The sequence below is a fragment of the Erythranthe guttata genome, chromosome 8, assembly GCF_056151865.1.
Source record: "Erythranthe guttata isolate IM_541 chromosome 8, IM_541, whole genome shotgun sequence".
NCBI classification, from domain to species: domain Eukaryota; kingdom Viridiplantae; phylum Streptophyta; class Magnoliopsida; order Lamiales; family Phrymaceae; genus Erythranthe; species Erythranthe guttata.
In genome coordinates, this window is record NC_142540.1 from 624,323 (window position 1) to 650,509 (window position 26,187).

Here is a 26,187-nt window from a genome sequence, read left to right on the forward strand (position 1 = left end):
CTTGGTGAAAAATCCACGTTATGGATGCAACAAGCTTCGATGTACCGCTGGTAAATCAAATCAAAAGGCAATTGATTAATCACCGGGAATATATACTCTACAAGGATCAATATACATGCGTACAACAATTATCAAATTTCTAAAAAATTCCAAAACCGAAAGCTACACATTTACCTTGACAGACAACAGCAAAATAGAATTAAATATTTCAAACCATAGATCTATTTAGTCACAAGGTATATCAATTTTATTTCATGATAAATCCAAAATCAATATTATATATCTCAAACTATAACGTTTTTTTGCAATGAATTACCGGATCTGATCGGTATGACTATCAAAATCGAAACAAAAACGACTACTTGCAAGATCTCATCAAGAAACATATAAATGCAGAATCATTTTTTACAACCGGTTCCGCACAAACCAGTTCCCCACAATATAGAAACATATAAATGCAGCAAACAATTATAATACATATTAATATTGAGCTAAATTCACCAGGACGAACAACCGCGCTTGACGAAAAAGGAGATGATTGCTAAAAATGAAAATAAAAATGGATGCACTGAATGAAAATTTTTATGCCATTTTGTAGTCCTCAGAGGGGTATTAATACAATTCACCATACCCTAAAATTGCACAAAGCGGCGGCGCGGCAGTGAATTTGCAAACCCTAGTAATAGAGGAATGCGAGTAAACGGTGAAATGGGCTTAAATGCGAGTAAATTGGTATTACTGGACCGATTTGACATTAAATGGATCCATCGATTTATTTACGCCCATCATCTCTTTCTAGCATTTCACTAGCATTAATTATAAATCAAAAAGAAAAAATCGAAAATATTGGGCTTGACCAAAAACATATCAGTCATTATAAAACGTTCACATTTTCAGACCCAAAAGCACCTAATCCATTAATATAATCATTTCAGACCATGGTTCGTCTCAAATGCAATTAACCATTTCAATAAATATTATATGCACAACATGAATGATATCGCCTTTTTTACAAGGTAATAAATGATGCATGTATATCATTGAAAATAAAAGGTAAGCTAATATTGTAGAATCATCAAAATAATGGATATGAATCAATAAACATCATTAATCAAAATAAGCATACTCAAAGTCGCAAAATCACAAGACCAAGCAAATGGAATAAATTGACCTACTAAATCTTGCAACATTTTATTACCTGTTTTTCGTTTCCTTGGATCTTAGGCCTCGAGACGCAAGTTCATAGCAGTGTATTACAAGCATAGACATGGTGGAAGTCGGAGGTGTGGCAAAACTGGAAGACATAAAAGATCAAGACAAAATTAGTAAGGGCAAAATAGAACAAGATAAAATTTAATAAATTAAATTATTGTAAATCATTTTTAGATTGATTGCTATTAGGTGAAATCCCAATCATAGATATTATCACGGTTGGGTCGGGATAATGAAAAAAAAAAAATTATCAATAAACATAGGCAAATAAATATAGGTGAATGAGATAGATGGATCATGTATAGACAAATATAGACAAATATTGAATTAAGTCCAAACATACAAATAGGAAGGGGAAAATAAAAGACGAACCTTGATATGCCGAATCCTTGCCTTTATCAAAACCAAAGCCACAGATGTTGAAAACAAGATTGGTCCTACAACATCTATGGGATAGGATATCCCCTTCTGAAATTCTTTTGCAATGAGATGTTGGACTCGGATTTTATTCGGGAACATTTGAAGAAATGCGAACTCTCTTCAAGCCAACACCCAATCGAGAGTGGCCCAGCAATGCACACAACAATTGAGAGTACCTCGTTTAAAAATTCACTAAGGAGTGAGTTTATGGGCATCGATTATGCTGGAAATTTGTACTGGATGATAGATTCAGATACCGGTACTTGGGTGATTGTCAATGAAGTTGATGAGCTATATCAAGATAGCGAAAATTCAAAAGTTGTCGAAAATTCGAAGGTGAGTAGAATTGAACAACTTTGGAGCATTGAAGGATCGAAGGTATATTCTTCTTGGGCGTGCTACCAATCGGAAGTTGAAATCAAAGGAGTTGTCGATTCCTTGAGAGATGATGACCTAGTTAAAGGACAAGTGGAAAAGACTCTTCTGCTAATTAGATCAAGAATTAATGTTTCGCCGGACGAGTTTAAAATTGAAAGCGAAGAGCCTCAACCACTTGTCCTAAATCAAGGTCAAAATTTTATGACAAGGATGACGAACACACTGAAGGGCAAGGGCAATTATGCTCCGTCAGTTGAGGTTGAGGTAGAGACAACCGAGATGAAGATGAAACGGATAAAGGGTAAAATGGTTGTTGAGGATACGGAGGAAGTAGAGACCCTAACTCAATACAACCATTGATAGACAAAACGGCTGATTATTTAGGGCAACTTAAAGTCAACCTTCTAGATATGGAAGTTGCGATTCCTAAGGAGGCGTTGCGGTCGTCCAAAGCGTGCATTTATAGGAGCAAGCCTGGCGTGTGTTTGTAAAATGGAAACCGAATCAAGGATGAAAAAATAGAATAAAGGATGAAAAATTTAACATGGGAATTGGTTGTTGAGGGCATGGGAAAAGTCGATTCAAATTTTGTAAAGCAACCAATGGGGGGAGAGTTTTATATCTTAGGGAAAAAGGGGGAAGAGCTTCAACCATTTGTCTTAAGAAAATGGTTTCGCACTTGTGTCCCTAATAATAATGTTCAAAGTACTGAACTAGCGTTGACGCCATCTGTCTGTCAAAAGAATAGTAAAAAAAAAGCAAGAATTAATAAACTTTGTTCATTGTAAGTGTAGGTGAAGAGTTACAATTTTCAAAAAATAAAAAAAATGCGACGAAATAACAAATTCTTTCTACATTTAATGATCAAACAAATATTCCCTATTTACATGTTTCGCACGTAAACAATTATATTCAAATTGGATCCCAGTCTTGAAAAGGATATTCCTTGTTCTTATTGACTTCCCGTCCCGGTAATGATCTCATTAAATGGCTCGTAAAAAATCATAAAATCGAAAGGAAAAAAAAACGCGCTAGGGTTTCATAACTTTTTTTGAGATGTAAACCAAAAAGGCAACACATTTCTCATCCACAACTATAGAATACAATTAAATTTCAAATACAAAGCCGATAATTCCAAATTCATTTATTAAGATCTTAAAGTATAAGTTCCGAAAAAAATCATCATTTTAAGAGTTTCAAATCTCAAATTAATTAGCATATATCAATAAATGGTCTCGATCTACGATCTCCGGAACAAAAACATGCCACAGACAAAACATGCATGACATAGAAAAACTTAAATTCATTGGCCAGATCACACATAACAATTCTGGAATCAACAATTAAACAAATTAAATTCGATTCCCTCATGCAAATATATAAATTAATTAAGATTTAAGAGACCAAAAAACTACCTGCTGCATTCGACCAAGAATGACGTTAATGCGAAAAACCCGGCAGAGGTTCGGTAGGAGGCTGTGGGCAGTGGAGATCTTGGACGATCTGTTCAATCCTGGATTCAACAATTAAACCAATTAAATTCAATTTCATTTAAATAAACTAATTAAGATTCAAAAAAACGAACCCTCTAGGGTTTCATAAATTTTCCTCATACGTAAACTAAAAGGGCAACATATATCTCATCCACAACTATAGCATTGGATCCCTAAACAAAATATAGAATACACATTCTGTAAATACAAAGCCGATCTTAAAGTTTAAGTTCTGAAAAAAAAAATCATCATTTTACGAGTTTCAAATCTCAAATTAATTGGTATATATCCATAAATGTCTCCGAGAATTCCACAAACAAAACATGCATAACATAGAAAAACCGGAATTCATTGGCCAGATCGTACATATCAATTTTGGAATCAACAATTAAACAAATTAAATCTGATTTCCTCATGCAAATAAACAAATCAGGACGAAAAAACTACCTGCAGACCATCGCCCATTTTTTTCTTTTCGATCGAAAAAAATTATTTGCGAAATAGAATGACGTTAATGCAATGGACCCGGCGGAGGTTCAGGAGGAGCTGTGGGCGGTGGAGATCTCCGATCGATTTGTTCAATCCTGGATTCGACAATTAAACCAATTCAATTCGATTTCATTTAAATAAACTAATTACGAGAGGAAAAAAAAAAACTAGCTGCATACCTGTATTTACGGATAGATAGACGTTAATGCGAAAAATCCGGCGGCGGTTCGGGAGGAGGCTGTGTGCGGTGGAGATCTCCCCACATTTCTTTAATTCTGGAATGAACAATTAAACAAATTAAATTCGATTTTGGACAAGCAATTAAACTAATTAAGAGGCGTTAGAACCTAACCTGTAGACCATCACCGTTAATTCAAAAAAAAACAACGGGGCGGCGGAGGTTCAGGGGGAGGCGGTGGGCTGTGGAGATCTTCGAAAATCGATAAATAGATCCGCACAACAAATTTCATGATGTCAGAATTCGACAGCGGCGCATGTATATAATACTGATAGCTCTGTGTACAGTCGTATTTATAGTGACAGTGGGGAGTAAATCTATGGAAAGTTGGTGTGGTAGGGTTCATTTCAGACAGCCGCCGCCGACTGAAGACAAGCCCAGTGGGCCTGGTTTTTTGTGCCAGTGTTGTACCTCACTTCTTCTATTCTATAATTAGTATTTAAATGGTAGATGGACTTTATTTTATTTTTTTATTAGTTTGACTATTCATGTCCTCAAATTAAATATAATAAAATAATGCAAGTAAAGAAGTAGAATTTAGAATTTTGTCGTTCGAACTCAATCGACGTCTTCATGGATGGATATAAGTTACGAGTTATTATGAAAGACGGGTCGTCGTGATTTTTTAAATCCGAACATACTGATCCAAAAATATATACTACGTCTGCAACAAGTAAAAGTAAATGAGGAAGTAAAAGTAGAATAATTTAAAACATTGTTGTTCCAAGTTAATCGCCGTCTTCATTGATATGAGTTATTCCAAAGGTAAGTTGTGGTTGGGAGTCAAGATTTATTATGAAAGATGGGTTGTCGCGATTTATTTCCTCTAAGAGACTGATCCAAACATATCTACTGTGACTGCAATAAATAAAAGTTAATAACGAAGTATAATTTAAAAGTTGTAGTTTTAACTCAATCGACGTCTTCATGAAAAGGAGTTATTTAAAAAACGTAAGTTATGCCTAAAAGTTAAGATTTATTCTAAAGGATGGGTCGTTGTGATTTTTGATAAGTATATATACATACTACGACTGAAACAAATAGAAATTTGAAAACGAAGTAAAAGAAGTATAATTTAAATTATTGTAGTTTAGACTCAATCGACATCTTCGTGGATCGAAGTTATTTTAAAAGATAAGAATTACGCGTAGAAGTTAAGATTTATTATGAAAGCAAGTACATATCCCGTTTTCTCGCAATATGATTATGGAAATCTACGAGTAGCGATGGGGTCTACTATATGTGCCAATTGTCATTTACGGGTAGTCGAGATTTGTTGACCTTAATAGACTGATAAAGTATATATATGTCGCGATACAACAAAATCGAACTGTTAATGCATTACGAGGAATCACTTTGCAACTTAGATTACAGCTAATCTTGTGATTCAGTGGAAACACTGTGGTTCATATAGGGGAAAGTTTTTTGTTTAGTTTCAATTATATTACCACTCCTAATATTTTTTGGCGGGAAAAAATATTTTTTATCATAATTTTGCCAATTACAATTCTACCCTCCAACCTTTTAAGTAAAAGTTATAATAAATTTTTGTAATTAATAATCAATTTTCAGACCAACGTCACATATAGGGGTGGAAATTAGAACGGAATTTCCGAATTTCGCCAATTCCGATTAGAAAGTATCCGAATTTAGAACACTTTTTTTCATTCCGATTTCCGATATTTCAATTTCCAATTTTTCCAATTATAATCAGTTTATTTCCGAAATATAAAATACTATAAAATATATATATTTTTGAATTGTTTTTCTATTCACGTTTTGCAAAAACTATATTTACTTTTTTTTTTAATTTAAATTTGCAAGAACTATGTTTGCTTAGATAAACTGATTATGTTCTTTTTACAAGTGTTTACATTTCCTCTTATTGACCTTTGTTTTGGATTCTTCCCTTTTGTAAGAAAATTACAAAAATAAGAAGAAAAAAATGCTAAAAGTTACCATTATTTCCGATTTGGAACAAAAAATTAAAAATTAATGCAATTTCCGGAAAATTCGAAATTCCGCTAATTCCGAGGTATTCCGAAATTGGAAAGAATTTTGAAATTCCGATTTTTTTGGAACGCAAATTGGAACCTATTTTTAAATTCCAAAAAAAAAATTAGAAATTTTCCAAAAAAAACATTTCCGATTCATTCCGTCCGATTTTCACCCCTAGTCACATACCACAACCATATTAGTAAGAATATGTCTTTCCACTTCCATGTCTACCACTATTCACACTATCCAACATCTACCCCCACCATTTAGTATCATGATTTATCCATATTATATGTACAGAATCCACACTATATAAATATTCTTAATATATAAAATTTTAATTCAATAAATTGGGCAATTGTTACAATCTACACACATCCAAAAAAACAAAAACCTCCAATATCAACAATCACTTATGAAACAATTACAGAAGATCAGAATGCAAACATAAGCACGAGTGGCTACAAGTAGCTTTGTTTCACAAGAAACCTCTTTTCCTTTTCTTGCTTGTTTCACCGTACTAGGATTCTCTCAAGACTGATTATGATGGGCGAGAAGAAGAATTGTCATACTTGATAGCGGAGTCTAATGAGTATATTCGCAAAGAAAGAGCGGATAAGGTGGATATTTGGGCAGCGGTTGGGAGTGAGGACCAATACCTCCATGAGCAATCTAAATAGCTCAGCTTAATCATATCTTCAAATACGATTAGTGCCTGAACCACCTGAATATAGAAAAATGAAAATAAAAAAATTAATCTATCAAGTTTCATGGTGGCATATTCTGTAATTAAGTGTTTTTCCAAAATAACTAACTAAAATAAACCATGGAACAGAATTAGGCAGATAGCTACAAATCTTTCTTATTTTTTATAAATTATACCACCAAAAAAGGCTTTGGTGCTTGCCATCGGTTGGCTAATAAATTCACTAGATAAACTATCATATGTACAATAAGCAACTTCACAACAAAAAAAAATCCCTTAAATAGACATTTAAAAGGATAAACAATCCAACCTACAAGGAGAGACTCGAAGTGAGGGGAAAGAAAGAGACTTGGTAGAAGACTAACCTCGAATATAGTGTTTGAACGCTTTACAAACACACGCCAGGCATGCCTCCTATAAATGCACGCCTTCGACGACCGCAACGCCTTCTTAGGAATAGCAGCTTCCATATCGAGAAGGTTGACTTTAAGTTGCCCTAAATAATCAGTCGTTTTGTCTACCAACTGTTGTCTAGAGTTAGGGTCAACTTCATCCGTATCCTCGACAACCATTTTGCCCTTTATCCGTTTCATCTTCATCTCAGTTGTCTCTCCCTCAACTGATGGAGCATAATTGCCCTTGCCCTTCAGTATGTTCGTCATCCTTGTCATAAACTTTGGACCTTGATTTAGGACAAGTGGTTGAGACTCTTCGCCTTCAATTTTAAACTCATCCGGCGAATCATTAATTCTTGATCTAATTAACAGAAAAGCCTTCTCAAGTTGTCCTTTGACTCGGTCATCGTCTCTCAAGAAATTGACAACTCGTTTAATTTCATCTTCTGATTGGTAGCACGCCCAAGAAGAATATGCCTTCGATCCTCCAATGCTCCAAAGTTGTTCAATTCTACTCGTCTTCGAATTTTCGGCAACTTTTGAATTTTTGCTATCTTGATATAGCTCATCAACTCCATTGACAATCACCCAAGTACCAGTGTCTGAATCTATCATCCAGTACAGTGTTCCAGTATAATCGATGCCCAAAAACTCACTCCTTAGTGAATTTTTAAACGAGGCACTCTCGATTGTTGTGTGCATTGCTGTGCCACTCTCGATTGGGTGCTGACTTGAATAGAGTTCGCATTTTTTCAAATGTTCCCGAATGAGATCCGAGTCCAACATTTCATTGCAAAAAAAATTCAGAAGGAGGATTCTCTGCACGTACAATGGTTGATAGAAAAAAAAATTGTTTCAACCAAAGAGAATAATGAGAATATAGAACCTTGCAATTCATATAAAGGACAAATTGAATGATATACAACTTTTACTTTAAATCACAAAAGAATTTTTAACAAGTTCCAAGCAATTTATCATAATAAAAATATATAACACTAGGCTGACCTCATCCGAAGTTAACTCCGAGTACTCTTTTTCTCGCATCTCATCTACCACATCAGCAGCTTTATATTGGACAGGACATAAGTCGCTCTTTTGTTCCTCTGGCTTTAAACCAACCGATACTTCGCTAGAAAGAGCATCTTGAACAACATTCGCGTCTGCTGCGACACAATTAAGGCAGTGCCAACTTCCTCGAGGCACACCAGCAAGAGGCGGATTCAAACAATATGTGTGATACTCTGCATCACATTGATCGCAAAGTAGAACCTTGTTATCCTCCTCATCAATGCCACAAACTTTGCATATCCCTTTATCCCAAGGTGCTTTGGGAATTTCATTCGCAACAGCATCAAAATGATCAATATCCTCATTAGAATTGTCTAATTTATGCTGCAGAGGAAGAACCTAAAAAAAAAACGAGTTTGTGTAAGACCATAAATAAATCATACTGCTAATCTGATTATTTTCCAATTAAAAAAAATGTAAAATATAACAAGCATACAGGATCACAGTAAAAGAAGAATGGAGATTTTGAAAAATATAACCACGGATCAAGTGATAGATGCAGAGAAAATGTGTACCTCTTTTAAATATAAAGAATCAAATGCGTGGTATGATTCTTCGGCGAGCTGAACCAGATTTGGGTAATTGCATAAAGCAATCTGCACCTCTTTCCAGAACTAGAAGTTGAAAACAAAGCAAAGTTAAGAAAAAGAGAATCTAGCATGTATTAACAAAATCTTTTATCACAATAATTAAAGGGGTGAAAAGAAATTGTCATTCTTAGTAATGGTAAAGCTTTGGAGATTAAAAGTTCCAAACAGAAATATAAATTATTTCATTTCAGCTCGTCTCGAGCACTCCGGCAAAATATTCACATTTATCTATAAATAAATAAGAAGATGAATAAACAGAAAGTCACATTCTTGTTCCATAGTTCAAGAAAATAATTAATTAGTTAAGAACGAATCAATCAATTAAACAAATGCAACGTTATTATAAAGAGGCGAAAATTTTAGATTTTTTTCCGAAAGTTAAGACTCCTATGCTACTCCACGGAAAATAATACGGCTCTAAAGCAAGATCAACGAACAAAATATTACACGTGTATATTTGAAAACGTAACAAAAAATACCTCTTCTACATCGTCGAAAAAAGCTTCATGTGATCCGTAAGCACCGGCAGCCAATCTCAAATCAACCATCCTTAAATAGAAAAGACTGGAAACCATAGCCGGAGAACCAAGAAGCCCTTCTTCATTACTGCCACAGAACACCAATTTATCTCCAAGCAACCTGCGGAGCTTTCTAGTTTGTTTCACTGTGGCCGATTTACGCAACACTATCCGACATTGTTTCATTACAATGTCCCACATAGGTTTGAAGTTCTTTCTGGTGGTTCTCCCAACGGAATGATTTTGTTGCATAGAGTGGAAAGTTGAAGCAACTTCCAGAGCTAGTTTCTGCAAGAGAAAAAATGTGTAAAATTAAAACATAAAGATTTATCACCCAAGACAAACAAAACTATATGGACAGAGTCAGAGATGAGAATTACCTTCGTAGGGCCAGAAGCATTGCCCTTGTAAACTTCTTTGCTGATCGAACGAACCAAGCATTCTCTCGCCCATTCGGGTGGATCCATTTCCAATGATTTATTGATACAATTTCTTATTTTGGACCCCACATTTGTCTTCAAACTTTTTATGGGTTCCAACTCTTGAACCCACCCGGGAATTTCTTCATTCGCCGTGGCGTCTTCAGACTTTAAGTCCGCTTCACCATCGTCGTAGAGAGAGCTATAAATTATGTTCGATGCTGCAGCAAGAAACTGAAAAAAAGAAAACCAAGAAGAACAAGATTAAAAATAAGAAAATGTTGTAATTAATCACTATTTATTAATATTAGTTTCAAAAAATTGCAAAGAAAGCATACGAAAAAACTCAATCTCGACTCACCTCTGCATCGGCTTCTAATCCAGCAACTCCAGTTTTCGGACCACTTTGTGGTGTAACATCGCCACATAAGTTCAAAAGTACGTCAATGCCATCACAAACCTCCAACGAGCCCAGCTCCCCTTTCAAAAATGACATGGCTAAAGCATACCTCCTAGCCAATTCTCGCCATGTAAATTTATTCACGGGAGGGAAATTAATCTCGGTTATTTTTTCCACGTTTTTAATTTGCCCCATTTTTTGGGGGAACTCTCTTAATAGTACTTGCAGCATTAATATGTGAGCTTCGAGTAAACCATCGAATGATGGTCCATCCAGTTCTGCGATAAATTCTTTCAAAGAGAGACCCTTTCTCATACCTAATACCTCCTGGAAACGCGACAAGAAAATCCATGCCTACATACGAACATACAATATATTAGAGGAAAAAATAAACTAATCTCTCTTAACAGCCAAAAAAATATAAAAACATAAAAATATAAGAGACTCTTCAAATAAAGAATATAAATTTACCTCAAGAAGATCTCCGAAATGTGGATGATCTCCATGGACTGTATGATTAATTGAGACAGGCTCTTCATTTATCGGGCTTCCAACTTTTCCATGGGCCTCCACTTAGACTTGAATTACTTAGCAGCCAAAAAAATCTAACACAGATTTACTCAATTCCACTGCACAAAGGACCTCCTTGGTGCAAAATCCACGTTACAGATGCAACAAGCTTCGATTTACTGCTGGTAAATCAAATCAAAAGGCTATTGATTAATCACTCTACAAGTATCAATATACATGCGTACAACAATTATCGAACTTCAAAAAAATTCCAAAATCGTAATCTACTCAATTACCTTGACAGACAACAGCAAAATAAAATTAAATATTTCAAACCATAGATCTATCTAGTCACAAGGTATATCAATTTTTATTTCATAATAAATCCAAAATCTACATTATATATCTCAAATTGTTACGTTTTTGCAATGAATTACCGGATCTGATCGGTATGAATAACAACATCTACACAAAAATGACTACTTGCAAGATCTTATCAAGAAACATATAAATGCAGAATCATTTTTTATAACCGGGTACGCACAATATAGAAACATATAAATGCAGCAAACAAATTATAATACATATTAATATGGAGCTAAATTCACCAGGACGAACAACTGCGCTTGACGAAAAAGGAGATGATTGCTAAAAATGAAAATAAAAATCAATGCACTGAATGAAAAATTTTATGCCCTCAGAGGGGTTTTAATACAATTCACCATACCCTAAAATTGCTCAAAGCGGCGGCGCGGCAGTGAATTTGCAAACCCTAGTAATAGTGGAATGCGAGTAAACGGTGAAATGGACTTAAATGCGAGTAAATTGGTATTACTAGAACGATTTGACATTAAATGGACCCATCGATTTATTTACGCCCATCATCTCTTTGTAGCATTTTACTAGCATTAATTATAAATTAAAAAGAAAACATCGAAAATATTGGGCTTGACCAAAAACATATCGGTCAATATAGAACGTTCACATTTTCAGACCCAAAAGCACCTGATCCATTAATATAATCATTTCAGGCCATGGTTCGTCTCAAATGCAATTAACCATTTCAATAAATATTATATGCACAGCATGAATGAGGTAGTCTGGTCTAAAAGTAAAAAATGATTCATGATTATATCATTGAAAATAAAAGGTAAGCTAATATGGTGCAGTCATCAAATAAAGGATATGAATCAATAAACATCATTAATCAAAATAAGCATACTAAAAGTCGCAAAATCACGATACCAAGCAAATGGAATAAATCTTGCCACATTTTATTACCTGTTTTTCATTTCCTTGGATCTTAGGCCTCGAGACGCAAGTTCATAGCAGTGTATTACAAGCATAGATATGGTGGAAGTCGGAGGTGTGGCAAAACTGGAAGGCATAAAAGATCAAAACAAAATTAGTAACGGCAATATAGAACAACATAAAATTTAATAAACTGAATTATTATAAATCATTTTTATATTGATTGCTATTATGTGAAATCCCAATCATAGACATTATCACGGTTGTGTCGGGATAATGATAAAAAAAAAAAAATTCAATAAAATTTGTCTTTATGTATTGAACTTGCCAATTTGTCATTTTTGTAGTAGAACTATTGTCATCAATTTTCTTGTAAAAATACTTTGTTATAGCTCAAAAACTTCTTGATACCCAAATTTAAAGTATTAAAAACTCTCTATACTAAGTATGATGAATTCTAATGCTTTAAGCTAAAATTTGGGAAACCGTGATAATATAAAGGCAATAAATGATACCATGACTTTCCAAACATTGAATTAAGGATCATGTACAGACAAATAGGGAGGGGGAAATAAAGGACAAACCTTGATATGCCGAATCCTTGCCTTTATCAAATCCAAAGCCATAGATGTTGAAAATAAGATTGGTCTTACAACATCTATGGGATAGGATATCCCCTTCTGAAATTCTTTTGCAATGAGATGTTGGACTCTGATCTCGTTCGGGAACATTTGAAGAAATGCGAACTCTCTTCAATCCAACACCCAATCGAGAGTGCCACGTTTAAAAATTCACTAAGGAGTGAGTATTTGGGCATCCAATATGCTGGAAAACTGTACTGGATGATAGATTTAGACACCGGTACTTGGGTGATTGTCAATGAAGTTGATGAGCGATATCAAGATAGCAAAAATCCTAATGTTGTCGGAAATTCGAAGACGAGTAGAATTGAACAAATTTGGAGCATTGGAGGATCAAAGGCATATTCTTCTTGGGCGTGCTACCAATCGGAAGTTGAAATCAAAGGAGTTGTCGATTCCTTGAGAGACGATGACCGAGTTAAAGGACAACTGGAGAAGACTTTTCTGCTAATTAGATCAAGAATTAATAGTTCGCCGAATGAGTTTAAAATTGAAGGCGAAGAGCCTCAACCACCTGTCCTAAATCAAGGTCAAAACTTTATGACAAGGATGACGAACATACAGAAGGGCAAGGGCAATTATGCTCCTTCAGTTGAGGTAGAGACAACCGAGATGAAGATGAAACGGATAAAGGGTAAAATGGTTGTTGAGGATACGAAGGAAGTTGACCCTAACTCTGTACAACCGTTGATAGACAAAACGGCTGATTATTTAGGGCAACTTAAAGACAACCTTCTAGATATGTAAGTTGCGATTCCTAAGGAAGCGTTGCGGTCGTCCAAAGCGTGCATTTATAGGAGGCATGCTTCGGATGGTTCAGGCAGTAATCGTATTTGAAGATATGATTAAGCTGAGCTATTTAGATTGCTTTTGGAGGTATTGATCCTCACTCCCAACAGCTGCCCAAATATCCACCGTATCTGCTCTTTCTTTGCGAATATACTCCTTAGACTCCGCTATCAAGTATGACAATTCTTCTTCCGGTCCATCAAAATCAGTCTTGAGAGAATTCAAGTATGGTGAAACAAGCAAGAAAAGGAAAAGAGGGTTGTTGTGAAACAAAGCTACTCACAGCCACTCGGCGCTTATGTTTGTATTCCGATCTTCTGTAATCAAGGATGAAAAAATTAACATGGGAATTGGTTGTTGAGGGCATTGGGAAATACGATTCAAATTTTGTAAAGCAACCAATGGAAGAAGAGTCTTATATCTTAAGGGAAAAAAGGGGAAGAGCCTAAGAACATGGTTTCGCACTTGTGTCCCTAATAATAATGTTCAAAGTACTGCACTAGCGTCAACGCCATCTGCCTGTCAAAAAAATAATAATAAAAGCCTTGTTCATTGTAAGTGTAGGTGAAGAGTTACAATTTTCAAAAAAAAAAATGCGATGAAATAACAATTTCTTTCTACATTCAATGATCATACAAATATTCCCTATTTAGATGTCACGCACGTAAAAAACAAACAATTATATTCAAATTGGATCCCAGTCTTAAAAAGGATATTACTTGTCTTATTTATTCCCTTCCCTGTAATGATGTCATTAAATGGCTCCTAAAAAAATCATAGAATCGAAAGGAATAAAAAAACCCGCTAGGGTTTCATGAATTTTCCTGAGACGTAAACTAAAAGGGCAACAAATCTCTCATCCAGAACTATAAATACAATTAAAGTCCAAATACAAAGCCGATAATTCCAAATTCATTTATTAAGATCTTAAAGTTTAAGTTCCGGAAAAAAAATCATCATTTTAAGAGTTTCAAATCTCAATTAATTGGTATATATCAATAAATGGTCTTGATCTACGATCTCCGGAACAGAAACATGCCACAAACAAAACATGCATGACATACAAAAACTTAAATTCATTGGCCAGATCGTACATAACAATTCTGGAATCAACAATTAAACAAATTAAATTCGATTTCATCATGCAAATAAATAAACTAATTAAGATTTAAGAGACCAAAAAACTACCTGTTGCATTCGACAAAAAGACTTTACGAAACAGAATGACGTTTATGCAAAAAACGCGGCAGAGGTTCGGGAGGAGGTTGTGGGCAGTGCAGATCTTGGACGATTTGTTCAATCCTGGATTCAACAATTAAACCAATTAAATTCGATTTCATGTAAATGAACTAATTAAGAGACAAAAAAACGAACCCTCTAGTGTTTCATAAATTTTCCTCAGACGTAAACTAAAAGGGCAACATATCTCTCATCCACAACTATAGCATTGGATACGTAAACAAAATATAGAATACACATTCGGTACATACAAAGCCGATCTTAAGGTTTAAGTTCCGAAAAAAAAAATCATCATTTCACGAGTTTCAAATCTCGAATTAATTTGTATACATCGATAAATGGTCTCGATCTACGATCTCCGTAACAAAAACATGCCACAAACAAAACATGCATAACATATAAAAAAATGAAATTCATTGGCCAGATCGTATATATCAATTTTGGAATCAACAATTAAACAAATTAAATTCGATTTCTCATGCAAATAAACAAATCAAGACAAAAAACTACCTGCAGACCATCGCCCATTTTTTTCTTTTCGATCGAAAAAATTATTTGCAAAAAAGAGTGACGTTAATGCAATAGACCCGGCGGCGGTGGAGGTTCAGGAGGAGCGGTGGGCGGTGGAGATCTCTGATCGATTTGTTCAATCCTGGATTCAACAATTAAACCAATTAAATTCGATTTCATTTAAATAAACTAATTAAGAGACAAAAAAAGAAAAACTAACGGCATACCTGTATTTACGAATAGATGGACGTTAATCCGAAAAATCCGGCGGCGGTTCGGGAGGAGGCTGTGTGCGGTGGAGATCTCCCCACATTTCTTTAATTCTGGAATGAACAATTAAACAAATTAAATTCGATTTTGGACAAGCAATTAAACTAATTAAGAGGCGTTAGAACCTAACCTGTAGACCATCACCGTTAATTCAAAAAAAAACAACGGGGCGGCGGAGGTTCAGGGGGAGGCGGTGGGCTGTGGAGATCTTCGAAAATCGATAAATAGATCCGCACAACAAATTTCATGATGTCAGAATTCGACAGCGGCGCATGTATATAATACTGATAGCTCTGTGTACAGTCGTATTTATAGTGACAGTGGGGAGTAAATCTATGGAAAGTTGGTGTGGTAGGGTTCATTTCAGACAGCCGCCGCCGACTGAAGACAAGCCCAGTGGGCCTCGTTTTTTGTACCAGTGTTGTACCTCACTTCTTCTACTCGTGCTATTCTATAATTAGTATTTAAAGGATTGGACTTTTATTTTTTTATTAGTTTGACAATTCATGTGCTCAAATAAAATAAAATAAAATAATCCAAGTAAAAGAAGTAGAATTTTGAATGTTGTAGTTCGATTTGGTCGAAGTTATTTTAAAAGTTATGTTATGCTTGGGAATTATGATTTATTATGAAAGTCGGTTTGTCGTGATTTTTTAACACGAGCAGACTGATCTAAAAATATATGTTGCATCTGCAACAAGTAAAAGTTAATAACGAAATAGAAGAAGTATGATTTATGATATTGTAGTTCGAACTAAATTTGCGTCTTCGTGGATAAGAGTTATTCCAAAGGTAAGTTGTGATTGGGACTTGAGATTTATTATGAGAGACGGGTTGTCGCGATTTGTTTACCCTAACAGACTGATTCAAAAGTATATACTACGACTGCAATAAATAAAGTTAATAACGAAGTAAAAGAAGCATTAGTTAAAATATTGTAGTTTGAACTCAATCGATGTCCTCATGAAAATGAGTTATTTTAAAATGTATGTTATGCCAGAAAGATAAGATTTATTCTAAAGGATGGGTCGTCGTGATTTTTATTTACCTTAAAAATCAATCCAAAAATATATATATACTATGACTGCAACAAATAGAAAGCTAATAACAAAGTAAAAGAAGTATACTTTAAGTTATTGTAGTTTAAACTCAATCGACGTCTTCCTGGATCGAAGGTGTTTTAAAAGGTAAGAATTATGTGTGGAAGATCAGATTTATTATGGAAGCAAGTACATATCCCGTTTTCGCGCAACATGATTATGGAAATCCACGAGTAGCGACCGCGTGTACTGTATGTGTGACAGTTGTCATTTACAGGTCGTCGAGATTTGTTTACCCTAATAGATTGATAAAAAAAAAGTATATATGTCGCGACTACTACAAAATCGAAATGTTAATGAATTGGGAGGAAATACCATATACTCGCAAAATTAGTTAGACGAAACTTGCACATTTTGATTATTGCACCAAAAGACGAAATCCCTCGCCCCCATCCCTTGGCCCGACAAGGATTGATGGAGGAATCTAAATCATGATAACTCAACGGCCCGTTAAGGTAGCGGATCCGAACCTAGTGCCCACAAGGAACCAACCCTCATTGGAGTTGAAATTCCCAAACTGCGGCTGCCAAGATTCGATCGTAGAACCTTGCACCAACTTACCACCTCCGGAACCAGTTGAGCTACACCCATGCGGGCCACATTTTGATTATTAATCACATTCCATGTGAAAATGGCACATGGATAACATCCTAATTTCGTATTAGATAATATAATTTCTAATTTAACTCATAATGAAAAAAAATGATGACATTTTATAGATTTACTATTGCTAGGCCTACCCAAATTTATCGAACTTACAATTAGAAGAGCTGAGGCCCATATTACCCTCGTAGTCCAAAAAACAATAAGCTTAATGGGCTATAATAACTATAAGTTTAGGCCCAAATTTATTTGAAATTGACTTTTCGAGAAGTCCATTAATATTGCTAATAAATATTTGGCAAATAGAGTCTATATTCCAAAACTCTTGCAACTAATTTTTTTCGCACGTGCTGAAATCTTGTTAAAGTTATCAGTAATTATTATTTCAAAATAATTAAACAGTACTACAGAGTTAATTAATACAATTAATGCGCGATGATTAGTTTAATTTAGTTTAGGCTACTCTGTATTATAGTAGTGCTAATAGTCTAATACTATGTAACCGTCACAATAACTTAAAAAAAATGATGCAATTTCACTATTTCAATTCAAATTTTGCTGCTTTGGGGTTGAAGCGTCTTTTTCAAAATTTGAACCCCTCAACTCTCCTTAAATATCTACATATTTAAATTAAATTTTAATTGCTATTTAAAAACCTATGAAAGACCAAATTAAACAAAGTAGTCACATATTTGACTTTAGGTAGAAAGAAAGACCTAGGGGCATATCCGTAAATTTAATATCTGACCGGCACCCCCGAAAGGTCCCGTGTAAAATATTTACCCGCCCCCTGCCGGCCTAGGTTTGGGCATTAAAACACGCCGTCTCTTTTTACTGCCCGCCGGTTACATTCTCTTAACTCTCTCTCTCTCTTCTTTCTCGCTCTACATTTTCTCATTTTTCCTCTTTATTTTTCTTTATAAATACTTAAATAGTAGTATTGATGTCATTCACAGTATTGCAATAAATACTATCACAATTATCTCGCTGCTGCTTCCTCAAATACGCCGTCGGATTTTCATTTTCCCGTGGTAATGCATCTTCCCCGTGTACGCATTTTGAGATGTTAACTGAAATTTATCATGTTTTGGCTGTGAATCTAGTTGCAGACTTGCAGTAATCGATTGAAATTCATGATTTCGGAGTTAAGGATTGTGAGATCTTAATGCATTTTTGCTCGATTTTAAGTTAGTGTGTATATTTTTTTTTTCTTACTGTTTATCTGTTAAAATCCGCCCTGTTGCACTTGATATGATTTTTTAATTTTTTTCCCTTCAATTATTAGTGCTAGATCGCTATCCCAATTTGCAGAAATGGACTTGTTAATGTGATCGATTTTTGATTAGTCACTTGGTTAGTTTGAGTGTTGGTCTTCTCTGAAATTTTTGAAGTTTAAATTCGAGGGATCCATAAATATTTAGTGATCTGTTGAGTAGTGATTGACGGAGATTTAACTTACTGATTTGTTCTCGTAAGTTCTGCTGTGTGTTTCTGTGTTGAGATTCTCACTACATTGGGCATCTTATATGTGTCTTTGCTGTTTCTGTCAATAAGTTTGCTAGATCTAGTCCATTAGCTACTAATAGAAAGTCGATAGTCAGTATTCGTTATCAGATATGAATCTGAGTGACAATTCAGATGTTGTTTTATTTCAGTATGCAGTGAAGGAATGAAGCTGTACATTAGTTTTTGGTATAATTTTTCCTTGAGCAATTCTGTTTTTGAAATGTATCTATTGGTGTTGGGATCGTAATCTCGAGTAAATGGCATTATGTATCTATTTGTCCTATGTATTTGTACCTTAATTGACTATAATGCTAATGTGAAAGTGTTTTTGTACTTCTTGTTTCAGGTGCCTATAATTTCCATAATGTCGGAAGTAGCTCTCGGAGATGTCAGCAAATTACCAGAGTCTGAGAGGATAAATGGAACTTCTAATAATGGAAACTCAGTAAAACCTGTCACGGAAACTACGGAAGAAAACCCTGGAGAAAAACTCAACAAAAAAATGGCCGCTATGGTTGACCCTCCTACTGACATAGACGGCACAGAAAATTCTGGAGAAGCAGCGGCAATATTGGAAATAGAGTACATTGAATCTGAGAATTTGAAGGATGTCGAAGATGTGGAGAATTGTTTGAAGGTAATGATATTTCTCTCTTTTTTCATTTTTGTTTATTTTTTGGATCAAGTACTCAAATGTTAATGATTTATTGCATTCTTGTTTATAGACACTCGTATCAGGTCTAAGCTCCAAAGACTGGGTTTCAGTTTGTGATGCGCTCAACAATGTCCGCAGACTGTCTATATATCACAAGGAAGCCATTGTTGGCATATTGTAAGTGTCAGCTTCTACTTGGTTTTTCGCAAATTAGTATGTGGGAATCCCATAATTTTTGGCTGCATTCGGTGATTTTAATTTCTGCCCCTTGTAAATCTCAATTCATAATAAACAGGAGTGATGTGATTTCTCTCATATTGAAATCCATGAAGAACCCAAGAAGTGCCCTTTGCAAAACAGCAATCATGACGTCTGCCGACATTTTCAAAGCTTTTAATGATGACATAATTGATTCTTTGGATCCATTGGTAATACATTCTACTTTAAGCTCAGTTGTAGGTTTTACCATTTAAATTAAAAAACAGTTGTCAATTTCCGTCTATCAACTATAATATTGTTATTGCCTTTTCTAGCTTGTACAGCTCCTCCTCAAATCTTCACAAGACAAGAGATTTGTATGCGAGGCAGCTGAAAGTGCTTTAATAGCCTTGAATAGCTCGGTTTCTCCTCTTCTATTGTTGCCCAAACTGCAACCTCACATTAAAAACAAGAATCCACGAATTCGAGCAAAGGCATCTGTCTGCATTTCTCGAAGTGTACGGCGACTGGTAATGTCGCTTATAATTTCCACGCTTTAATTCCACCCCCCACCCCCACCCCCTTACTTTCAAGTTGTTTATCATGCATTTGAATTTTGAAGAGCTTTTAGCTCCCAATTTAGGGCTATGAAGATCATACTCATTCGTCTCATAGTTGCACCTTTTATTTTTTTTTTGGCAGGGAGTTGATGGAATTGAATCATTTGGTATTGACAAACTGGTCCAAATAGGTGCATCACAGCTCAATGACAAACTCCCCGAGTCTAGAGATGCTGCTCGAACTCTGTTATTGGAGTTGCATTCTGTATTTGAAAAATCACATGTTACTACAGAGGCAAGTGCTGTATCTGAAGAACCTGTTATCGCTTCTTGGGAACTTTTCTGCCAATCAAAGCTCTCTCCTTTAAATGCTCAAGATGTTCTTCGTGTGACCAATACTGCTCGAGCGGGACTTGTTTTGGGTTCATAGCAAAACCTCTATCTTCGAGCAAGTGCCTTAGTGAGTGAGTCATATTCTTTCTTAATTTCCCATTTCGTGACAATTTTATTTTACTTGTATATACCGTGAAAATTTGATATGTTCGGTAAGGCGATTGAAGTGCATAGTTTGAGCTATAGATTCTGCCCGCGCACGTATATTGGATATTGAATGTTTGTTTGTTTCAGAAATTGTTTTGTGCTATTAATATGAAATCTGAGTTAATTCCCCTAAAGAGTTAATGTTTTGGTTCCTTGATCAAGTGGGCTTTCTTTGTTTGAGGGCATGCGAAGTTGTCTATCCAAATGTGGCAGTCGGAATTATGTTCTTTGCGGGCATTTTATTGCATTAACTATGTTAAGTTGTGTTTCGATTGACTATTTGGAGGTTAAGCTTCAATTACGAGAACTAGTAATAAGCCATTGGCAGTTTGACATGTCTTTTGCTTCCATCCTTTTCTTAGTGGTTTTATTGCTGTATGAATCAATTGTGACAGCAAAATATAGAGCTTATAAACAAAATTCCCCTTCTTAAAATTGGTGCTATAAAACGACCATGTTACATTCGCATGTGATATCAACTCACAAATAATGATGCGGGGTCTGCAATATGCATATAGGTCCCTCACGAATTGATGTATGTATTAATGTATAGCTAATTTAGCGAAATGCATTAAGTGCACGTTTATCTGTCTCAACCTTACATGTACATAAGGAAATCAATTTGTCCATCATTATTAATACTATCAATCACAGTCTTTATATATATTATTGTACTTTGCTATTTTTTTCATCTAAAGACAAAAATATTGCTGCCAATTTTTCTGACGTTACTCCAAATGTCTATAATCTCTATTTTTTCAATAGCTACAAATTCATTCACTCTCCAACCACTCCACAAAATCAATCAACCCCACCAAAAGTTTGAATTATTACTTAAATATTTACTATTGGATTAGCTGCCTTCTGTTGAATCACTTACCATACGAAAACCTTCCCATAAGACATTTCTTCCCACATCATTGCATCTTTTATTGCATTGCCCACTCCGTTTTCTTGAACACACTTAGAAACACAATTTTTCGTAATCATTTTCTTGATCAACGTCCTTTCTACAAGCACGATCGCCTTTTTTTTTTTTGGTTTCTTGGGCTTGATAATACATGGATGGTTACTTGAGATGGGGAGCCATGTTTTAGGCATTGCAACAGAGGTTATAGTGATGACAGTAGTGATCTCAGTAATCCTGCTTTTCCTAGGAATCGGAGCTTTAGTGCTGATCCATGTCTGTATCGTTGGGAGGACTCTCAGAAACGGGGTTAGAGAGAGAAACGGTAATAGTAATAATAGGAATACGGTGGAGAGAGAAAGTTTGGGGAGCACGAGCATGTCCCGAGACGACATCGAAAAGTTGCCCTGTTTCGATTTCGTGGGGAAGGAGAAAGCTGGGAGTATCAGCCCTGCAGCAGATTGTGCTGTTTGTTTGGAGAATTTTAGGGCGGGTGAGAGATGCAGGCTTTTGCCTACTTGCAATCACAGTTTTCACGCTGAGTGCGTGGATTTGTGGCTTTTGAGGACTCCCGTTTGCCCTGTTTGCAGAGCTGGTGCTGATTTTGTAAATAGTGGATTGTTGTGTGGTGAAAATGTGACCGAAATTCAGATTGGCGGCGGCGGCCGCGGTGGTGGTGTGGCATTGAGTGTAGTTGTTGGTTCTGATAATGTTGCAGAAAGCCAAACAAGGGAAACATGGAGTTCTAGTGAGAGAGTGGTTGAGGAGAGAGAAGAAAATTGATGGTGAGTGAGATGAGGGAAGTGGGATTAACTAGATTTTCATTAATCGGTTGGTAGGTTGGTTTGAATAGTAGTTGATTAATGTGGGCTTGGGTCACTGTAAATAAATGAAAATTGGCCCGATTATTGCATTATGTTTGTCTATATATATATATAGTTAACGTGGAAATGTGTTTTTATTTTATTGTTTGGGAATTTTTATTTAGAGATGAGGCCATTCTAATTGTTGGGCTAGTTTTTCTGGGCTTCATTTGAGGTAAACCGAACTTTACAGCCCAAATAATTAGTCCGCCCAAAATGGGTAGGGTCAACATTGCATTGTGAATTAGAAATAAATAAAATAAAATTCCAAAATCGAATTTTTTTAATACAACGAAAATGATTCAAGAAAATCATTTCAATCTCCATCGCTAAGATCATATTCAATGCTGAACTCAATTTCTAATACTAAGAGTACCACATAAGATATTTTAAGATTTTTATTGAAAAATCATCTTCAATACAATTTTTTTTAAGAAAAATCTCCGATTGATATGGCAATGTAATATATTGATTCTTGAGTATTGTATTGGAGAATATTTTGCATTAGAGCAACTCTAACAGTTGTGCTAAAATTTATGACTTCTTATTAAAACTATACACAGTGAACAGTGTTTTAGCACACCATTTTTTCTGACTCACTCCAGCAGTGTTTTAGCATACCACTTTTTCTGACTCATTCTAGCAGTGGTTGTTTATATTTTAACATATCACTTTAAAACATCACTACTCAATCCAATATATTTTTTGATACATAATTTTACATTTTATTATTATATTTCATATATCTGATGATATAATTAAAAAAATATTTAAAATAATAATAATTTCAATTAAATAATTATATTTTAAGTGTTATACTTTATGGAAAAAAATAGTGAATTAGAGTTGGGAACTCCGTGCAATTATACTATAATTTGATTTTATGATAAAAGTGATTTTGCCATTTCATTCTTTTGGTGTTTCATATTTGACAAGCCGAATTTAAAATGAGTAAACTGCAAAATGTACCCCTGTGTAATCTATAAATAGCAAAAACTCCCTGTGATAAATAAATTAGCAAAAACCCCCCTGTAAAATTTAGTCAAAAGCAAAAACCCCCCTGGTTGACTTGTGTGTGGCTCACTCGCGGGTTGCGCGACTGGGAGTTAGTTTTTTGACGTGAAATGACGAAATTGACCCTTAAAATGTATTTATATGTATATATATATTATATGTATATATATTTTCTTTTTAATTTGGTTGTTTAAAAATTAAAATATTGTTAAAAAATAGTAAATAATTAAATTGAAAAATTATTAAAAATTTGTTTATCAAATTAAGTATATATTTTTTTAAATACATAATAATGAAATTTAATTTTTCTTTTGATGTAGGGATAATTTAAAATATATACAAAAATTATGTGATAATAAAAATAGAAATAAATTAAAGACCCCATTGTACCTTTATAATTAAAATATAACAAAAATAAAATAATTAATTTTTTTAAAAAATATAAGAATTTATTAATTGCAAAATCCCGGGGGTATTTGGGTTTTTTTATATTAAGTCAACCCTCAAATGAGTAATGGGCCGAGTATGCTATTTAAATAATTTCACAGGGGAGGTTTTTGCTAGTTTATTTATCATAGGGGGGTTTTCGCTATTTAGAGATTAAACATATGTACTTTTTAGTTTTTACAGTTTACTCAATTTAAAATATGCCATGTGGTGTATAATGTATCACAACTGTTACAGCTCTAATTTTTTACAAAAGTTGTAAAATTTAGTATTTACCACATCTGCTGGAGTTTTGCTCTTACAAAATCTCGATCTTGCCAAATAAATCTCGATCTTGCTAAATAGGATAATTTTTGTTAAGATTCACATTTTGACACGTGCGATTTTCAGAATTTCTATTAGTGACGCACTAAGTCAAGTCTCAATTATTAGGCCCACACATTTTCATCTTCTCCAACTATAGTTGATTTAATAATTCACATTACTTTATTCAGTCTATTTAGTATTTATTGACCCACCAATAACCATACAAACCTAAGAAAAAAAACATGTCGAAAACTCACATAGCTGTATTCCCCTTCATGTCAAAAGGCCACATCATCCCACTCCTCCACCTCTCCCGCCTCCTCCTCCTCCGCCGCGGCGTATCCATAACCATCTTCACCACTCCTGCAACTCATCCTTTCATCTCCCAACTCCTCTCCGGCGATGACGTCACCATCACCACCTTACCATTCCCGGCGAACATACCCGGAATCCCGCCGGGAACTGAAAGCACCGACAAGCTTCCGTCCATGTCACTCTTCGTCCCCTTCGTCAACGCCGCCAAGCTAATGCAGCCCTCCTTCGAGGAAGCTCTCCTGAACATCAACCGCTCAAACGAATCCCATCCGATAAGCTGCATCATTTCAGACGGGTTCCTCCCCTGGACGCTGCAGACGGCGGCGCGTCTCGGCGTCCCTCGCCTGAGCTTCTACGGCATGGGCCACTACGCCATCACCCTCTCCCGCGACGCCGTCGCCAACGGCTCCCTCTCTCTGCACGAGTCCGGCGACGAGCCGTTCAACCTAGTCGGCTTCCCTCGGATCCAGTTGACCCGGAACGAGTTCAACGACCCGTTTGACAAACCCGACCCGACAGGCCCTCATCTGGATTTCATAATCGAAGCCATCACATCCACCAATAACAGCTTCGGCTTGTTGGTAAACAGCTTCTACGAGCTGGAGCAACCGTTTGCCGACTACTGGACCCGCCACTGCGAACCCAAAGCCTGGAGCATTGGACCACTCTGCCTCGCGGCGGCGCCGCCGCCAAAAGCCGAACCCTCACCGAGCCACAACCCGAAATGGATCCAGTGGCTGGACCGGAAATCGGCTCTGGGTGACTCGGTTTTGTACGTTGCATTTGGATCTCAAGCAAAAATACCACCGGCGCAGTTACGTGAAATCGCCGCCGGATTGGCGGCGGCGGAAACGAGCTTTCTATGGGTGTTGAAGAAGAGCGAATTCGCGGAATTTGATCTCGAGGAATTATTAGTATCGGAGAGAGGAATGTTGGTGGATGAATGGGTTGACCAGAGGCAGATTCTGGAGCATCCGGCGGTTGGGGGGTTTCTGAGTCACTGCGGGTGGAACTCGGTGATGGAGGGAATATGCGCCGGAGTTCCGATTGTCGCGTGGCCGATGATGGCGGAGCAATTCCTCAACGCAAAGTTCGTGGCGGAGGAGATTCGTGTCGGTTCGAGGGTTAAGACGGTCGACGGATCGGCGAAGGGATTTATTAGTCGGGAGAGCGTGAAGAACGCGGTGGTGGAATTAATGGAGGGGCAAAAGGGGAAAGAAATGCGGGCGAAAGTGAAAGAGGTCGCGGAGGCGGCGCGGAAATCGATGGCGGAAGGAGGGTCGTCGTCGCTTGCTCTAGATAACCTCGTCGCCGAGATACGTAGCCATAATAATAATAATACTAATAAGATTTCACCGTAATATGCTCGAGGATAACCTCGTCGTTAAATTATCGGCCACACGACAATCGGAACTCCGGCCGGGCGCATATTATTATATTATGTTGTATCTCGAAGCTACATTGTCATGTTTGAGCGGCCGAAAAATAAATAAATCGAAAAATTTGTAACCTCCGCTGGTAAAAAAAAAAAATAAACTGCAGATTTCAACAGCTGCAAATTAATTATTATAATTTTGTATGTTGTCGATGTATCCAATATTTTTTATCAGTTGAAATGCAGCTTCAATATTTAAGTTCA

At 35.8% G+C, this 26,187-nt stretch overlaps 4 protein-coding genes across 11 annotated transcripts; 3 read left to right on the top strand and 1 right to left on the bottom strand.

Annotated features, from left to right (window-relative positions):
* Window positions 1-670: 670 nt before the first annotated feature.
* LOC105969191 (methyl-CpG-binding domain-containing protein 9-like) lies at window positions 671-15,972 on the bottom strand. Of its 3 annotated transcripts, XM_088821454.1 has the most exons (16): window positions 15,665-15,972; window positions 15,492-15,587; window positions 15,265-15,406; window positions 14,704-14,817; window positions 12,670-14,034; window positions 12,116-12,211; window positions 10,796-11,016; window positions 10,286-10,678; window positions 9,886-10,158; window positions 9,467-9,793; window positions 8,913-9,011; window positions 8,335-8,736; window positions 7,300-8,148; window positions 6,888-6,952; window positions 1,199-1,294; window positions 671-806 (listed from the first exon to the last, which is right to left on the bottom strand). In XM_088821454.1, exons 8-16 carry the CDS (start codon window positions 10,637-10,639, stop codon window positions 773-775), a joined length of 2,499 nt encoding a protein of 832 aa, XP_088677580.1. In that variant the 5' UTR covers window positions 10,640-10,678; window positions 10,796-11,016; window positions 12,116-12,211; window positions 12,670-14,034; window positions 14,704-14,817; window positions 15,265-15,406; window positions 15,492-15,587; window positions 15,665-15,972; the 3' UTR covers window positions 671-772. The 3 variants fall into 3 exon arrangements, with proteins under 3 accessions (XP_088677580.1, XP_012849397.2, XP_088677581.1); XM_012993943.2 differs by lacking the exons at window positions 671-806; window positions 1,199-1,294; window positions 12,670-14,034 and having other exon boundaries at window positions 6,554-6,952; window positions 10,796-11,013; window positions 15,665-15,971; XM_088821455.1 differs by lacking the exons at window positions 671-806; window positions 1,199-1,294; window positions 12,670-14,034 and having other exon boundaries at window positions 6,554-6,952; window positions 15,665-15,971.
* Window positions 15,973-17,555: 1,583 nt separating this feature from the next.
* LOC105969127 (uncharacterized) lies at window positions 17,556-20,830 on the top strand. 6 transcript variants are annotated; one of them, XM_012993878.2, is made up of 6 exons: window positions 17,556-18,268; window positions 19,090-19,380; window positions 19,469-19,575; window positions 19,694-19,826; window positions 19,932-20,126; window positions 20,299-20,830. In XM_012993878.2, exons 2-6 carry the CDS (start codon window positions 19,108-19,110, stop codon window positions 20,584-20,586), a joined length of 996 nt encoding a protein of 331 aa, XP_012849332.2. In that variant the 5' UTR covers window positions 17,556-18,268; window positions 19,090-19,107; the 3' UTR covers window positions 20,587-20,830. The 6 variants fall into 6 exon arrangements, with proteins under 6 accessions (XP_012849332.2, XP_088677582.1, XP_012849340.2 ...); XM_088821456.1 differs by having other exon boundaries at window positions 18,175-18,286; XM_012993886.2 differs by having other exon boundaries at window positions 18,190-18,381.
* Window positions 20,831-21,568: 738 nt separating this feature from the next.
* On the top strand, window positions 21,569-22,531 carry LOC148768258 (uncharacterized). Its single transcript, XM_088821459.1, has one exon. The coding sequence runs from the start codon at window positions 21,775-21,777 to the stop codon at window positions 22,384-22,386; it is 612 nt and encodes a 203-aa protein (XP_088677585.1). The 5' UTR covers window positions 21,569-21,774; the 3' UTR covers window positions 22,387-22,531.
* A 1,902-nt stretch (window positions 22,532-24,433) lies between these two features.
* On the top strand, window positions 24,434-26,127 carry LOC105970476 (UDP-glycosyltransferase 90A1). Its single transcript, XM_088821468.1, has one exon. The coding sequence runs from the start codon at window positions 24,476-24,478 to the stop codon at window positions 25,907-25,909; it is 1,434 nt and encodes a 477-aa protein (XP_088677594.1). The 5' UTR covers window positions 24,434-24,475; the 3' UTR covers window positions 25,910-26,127.
* Window positions 26,128-26,187: the final 60 nt, after the last annotated feature.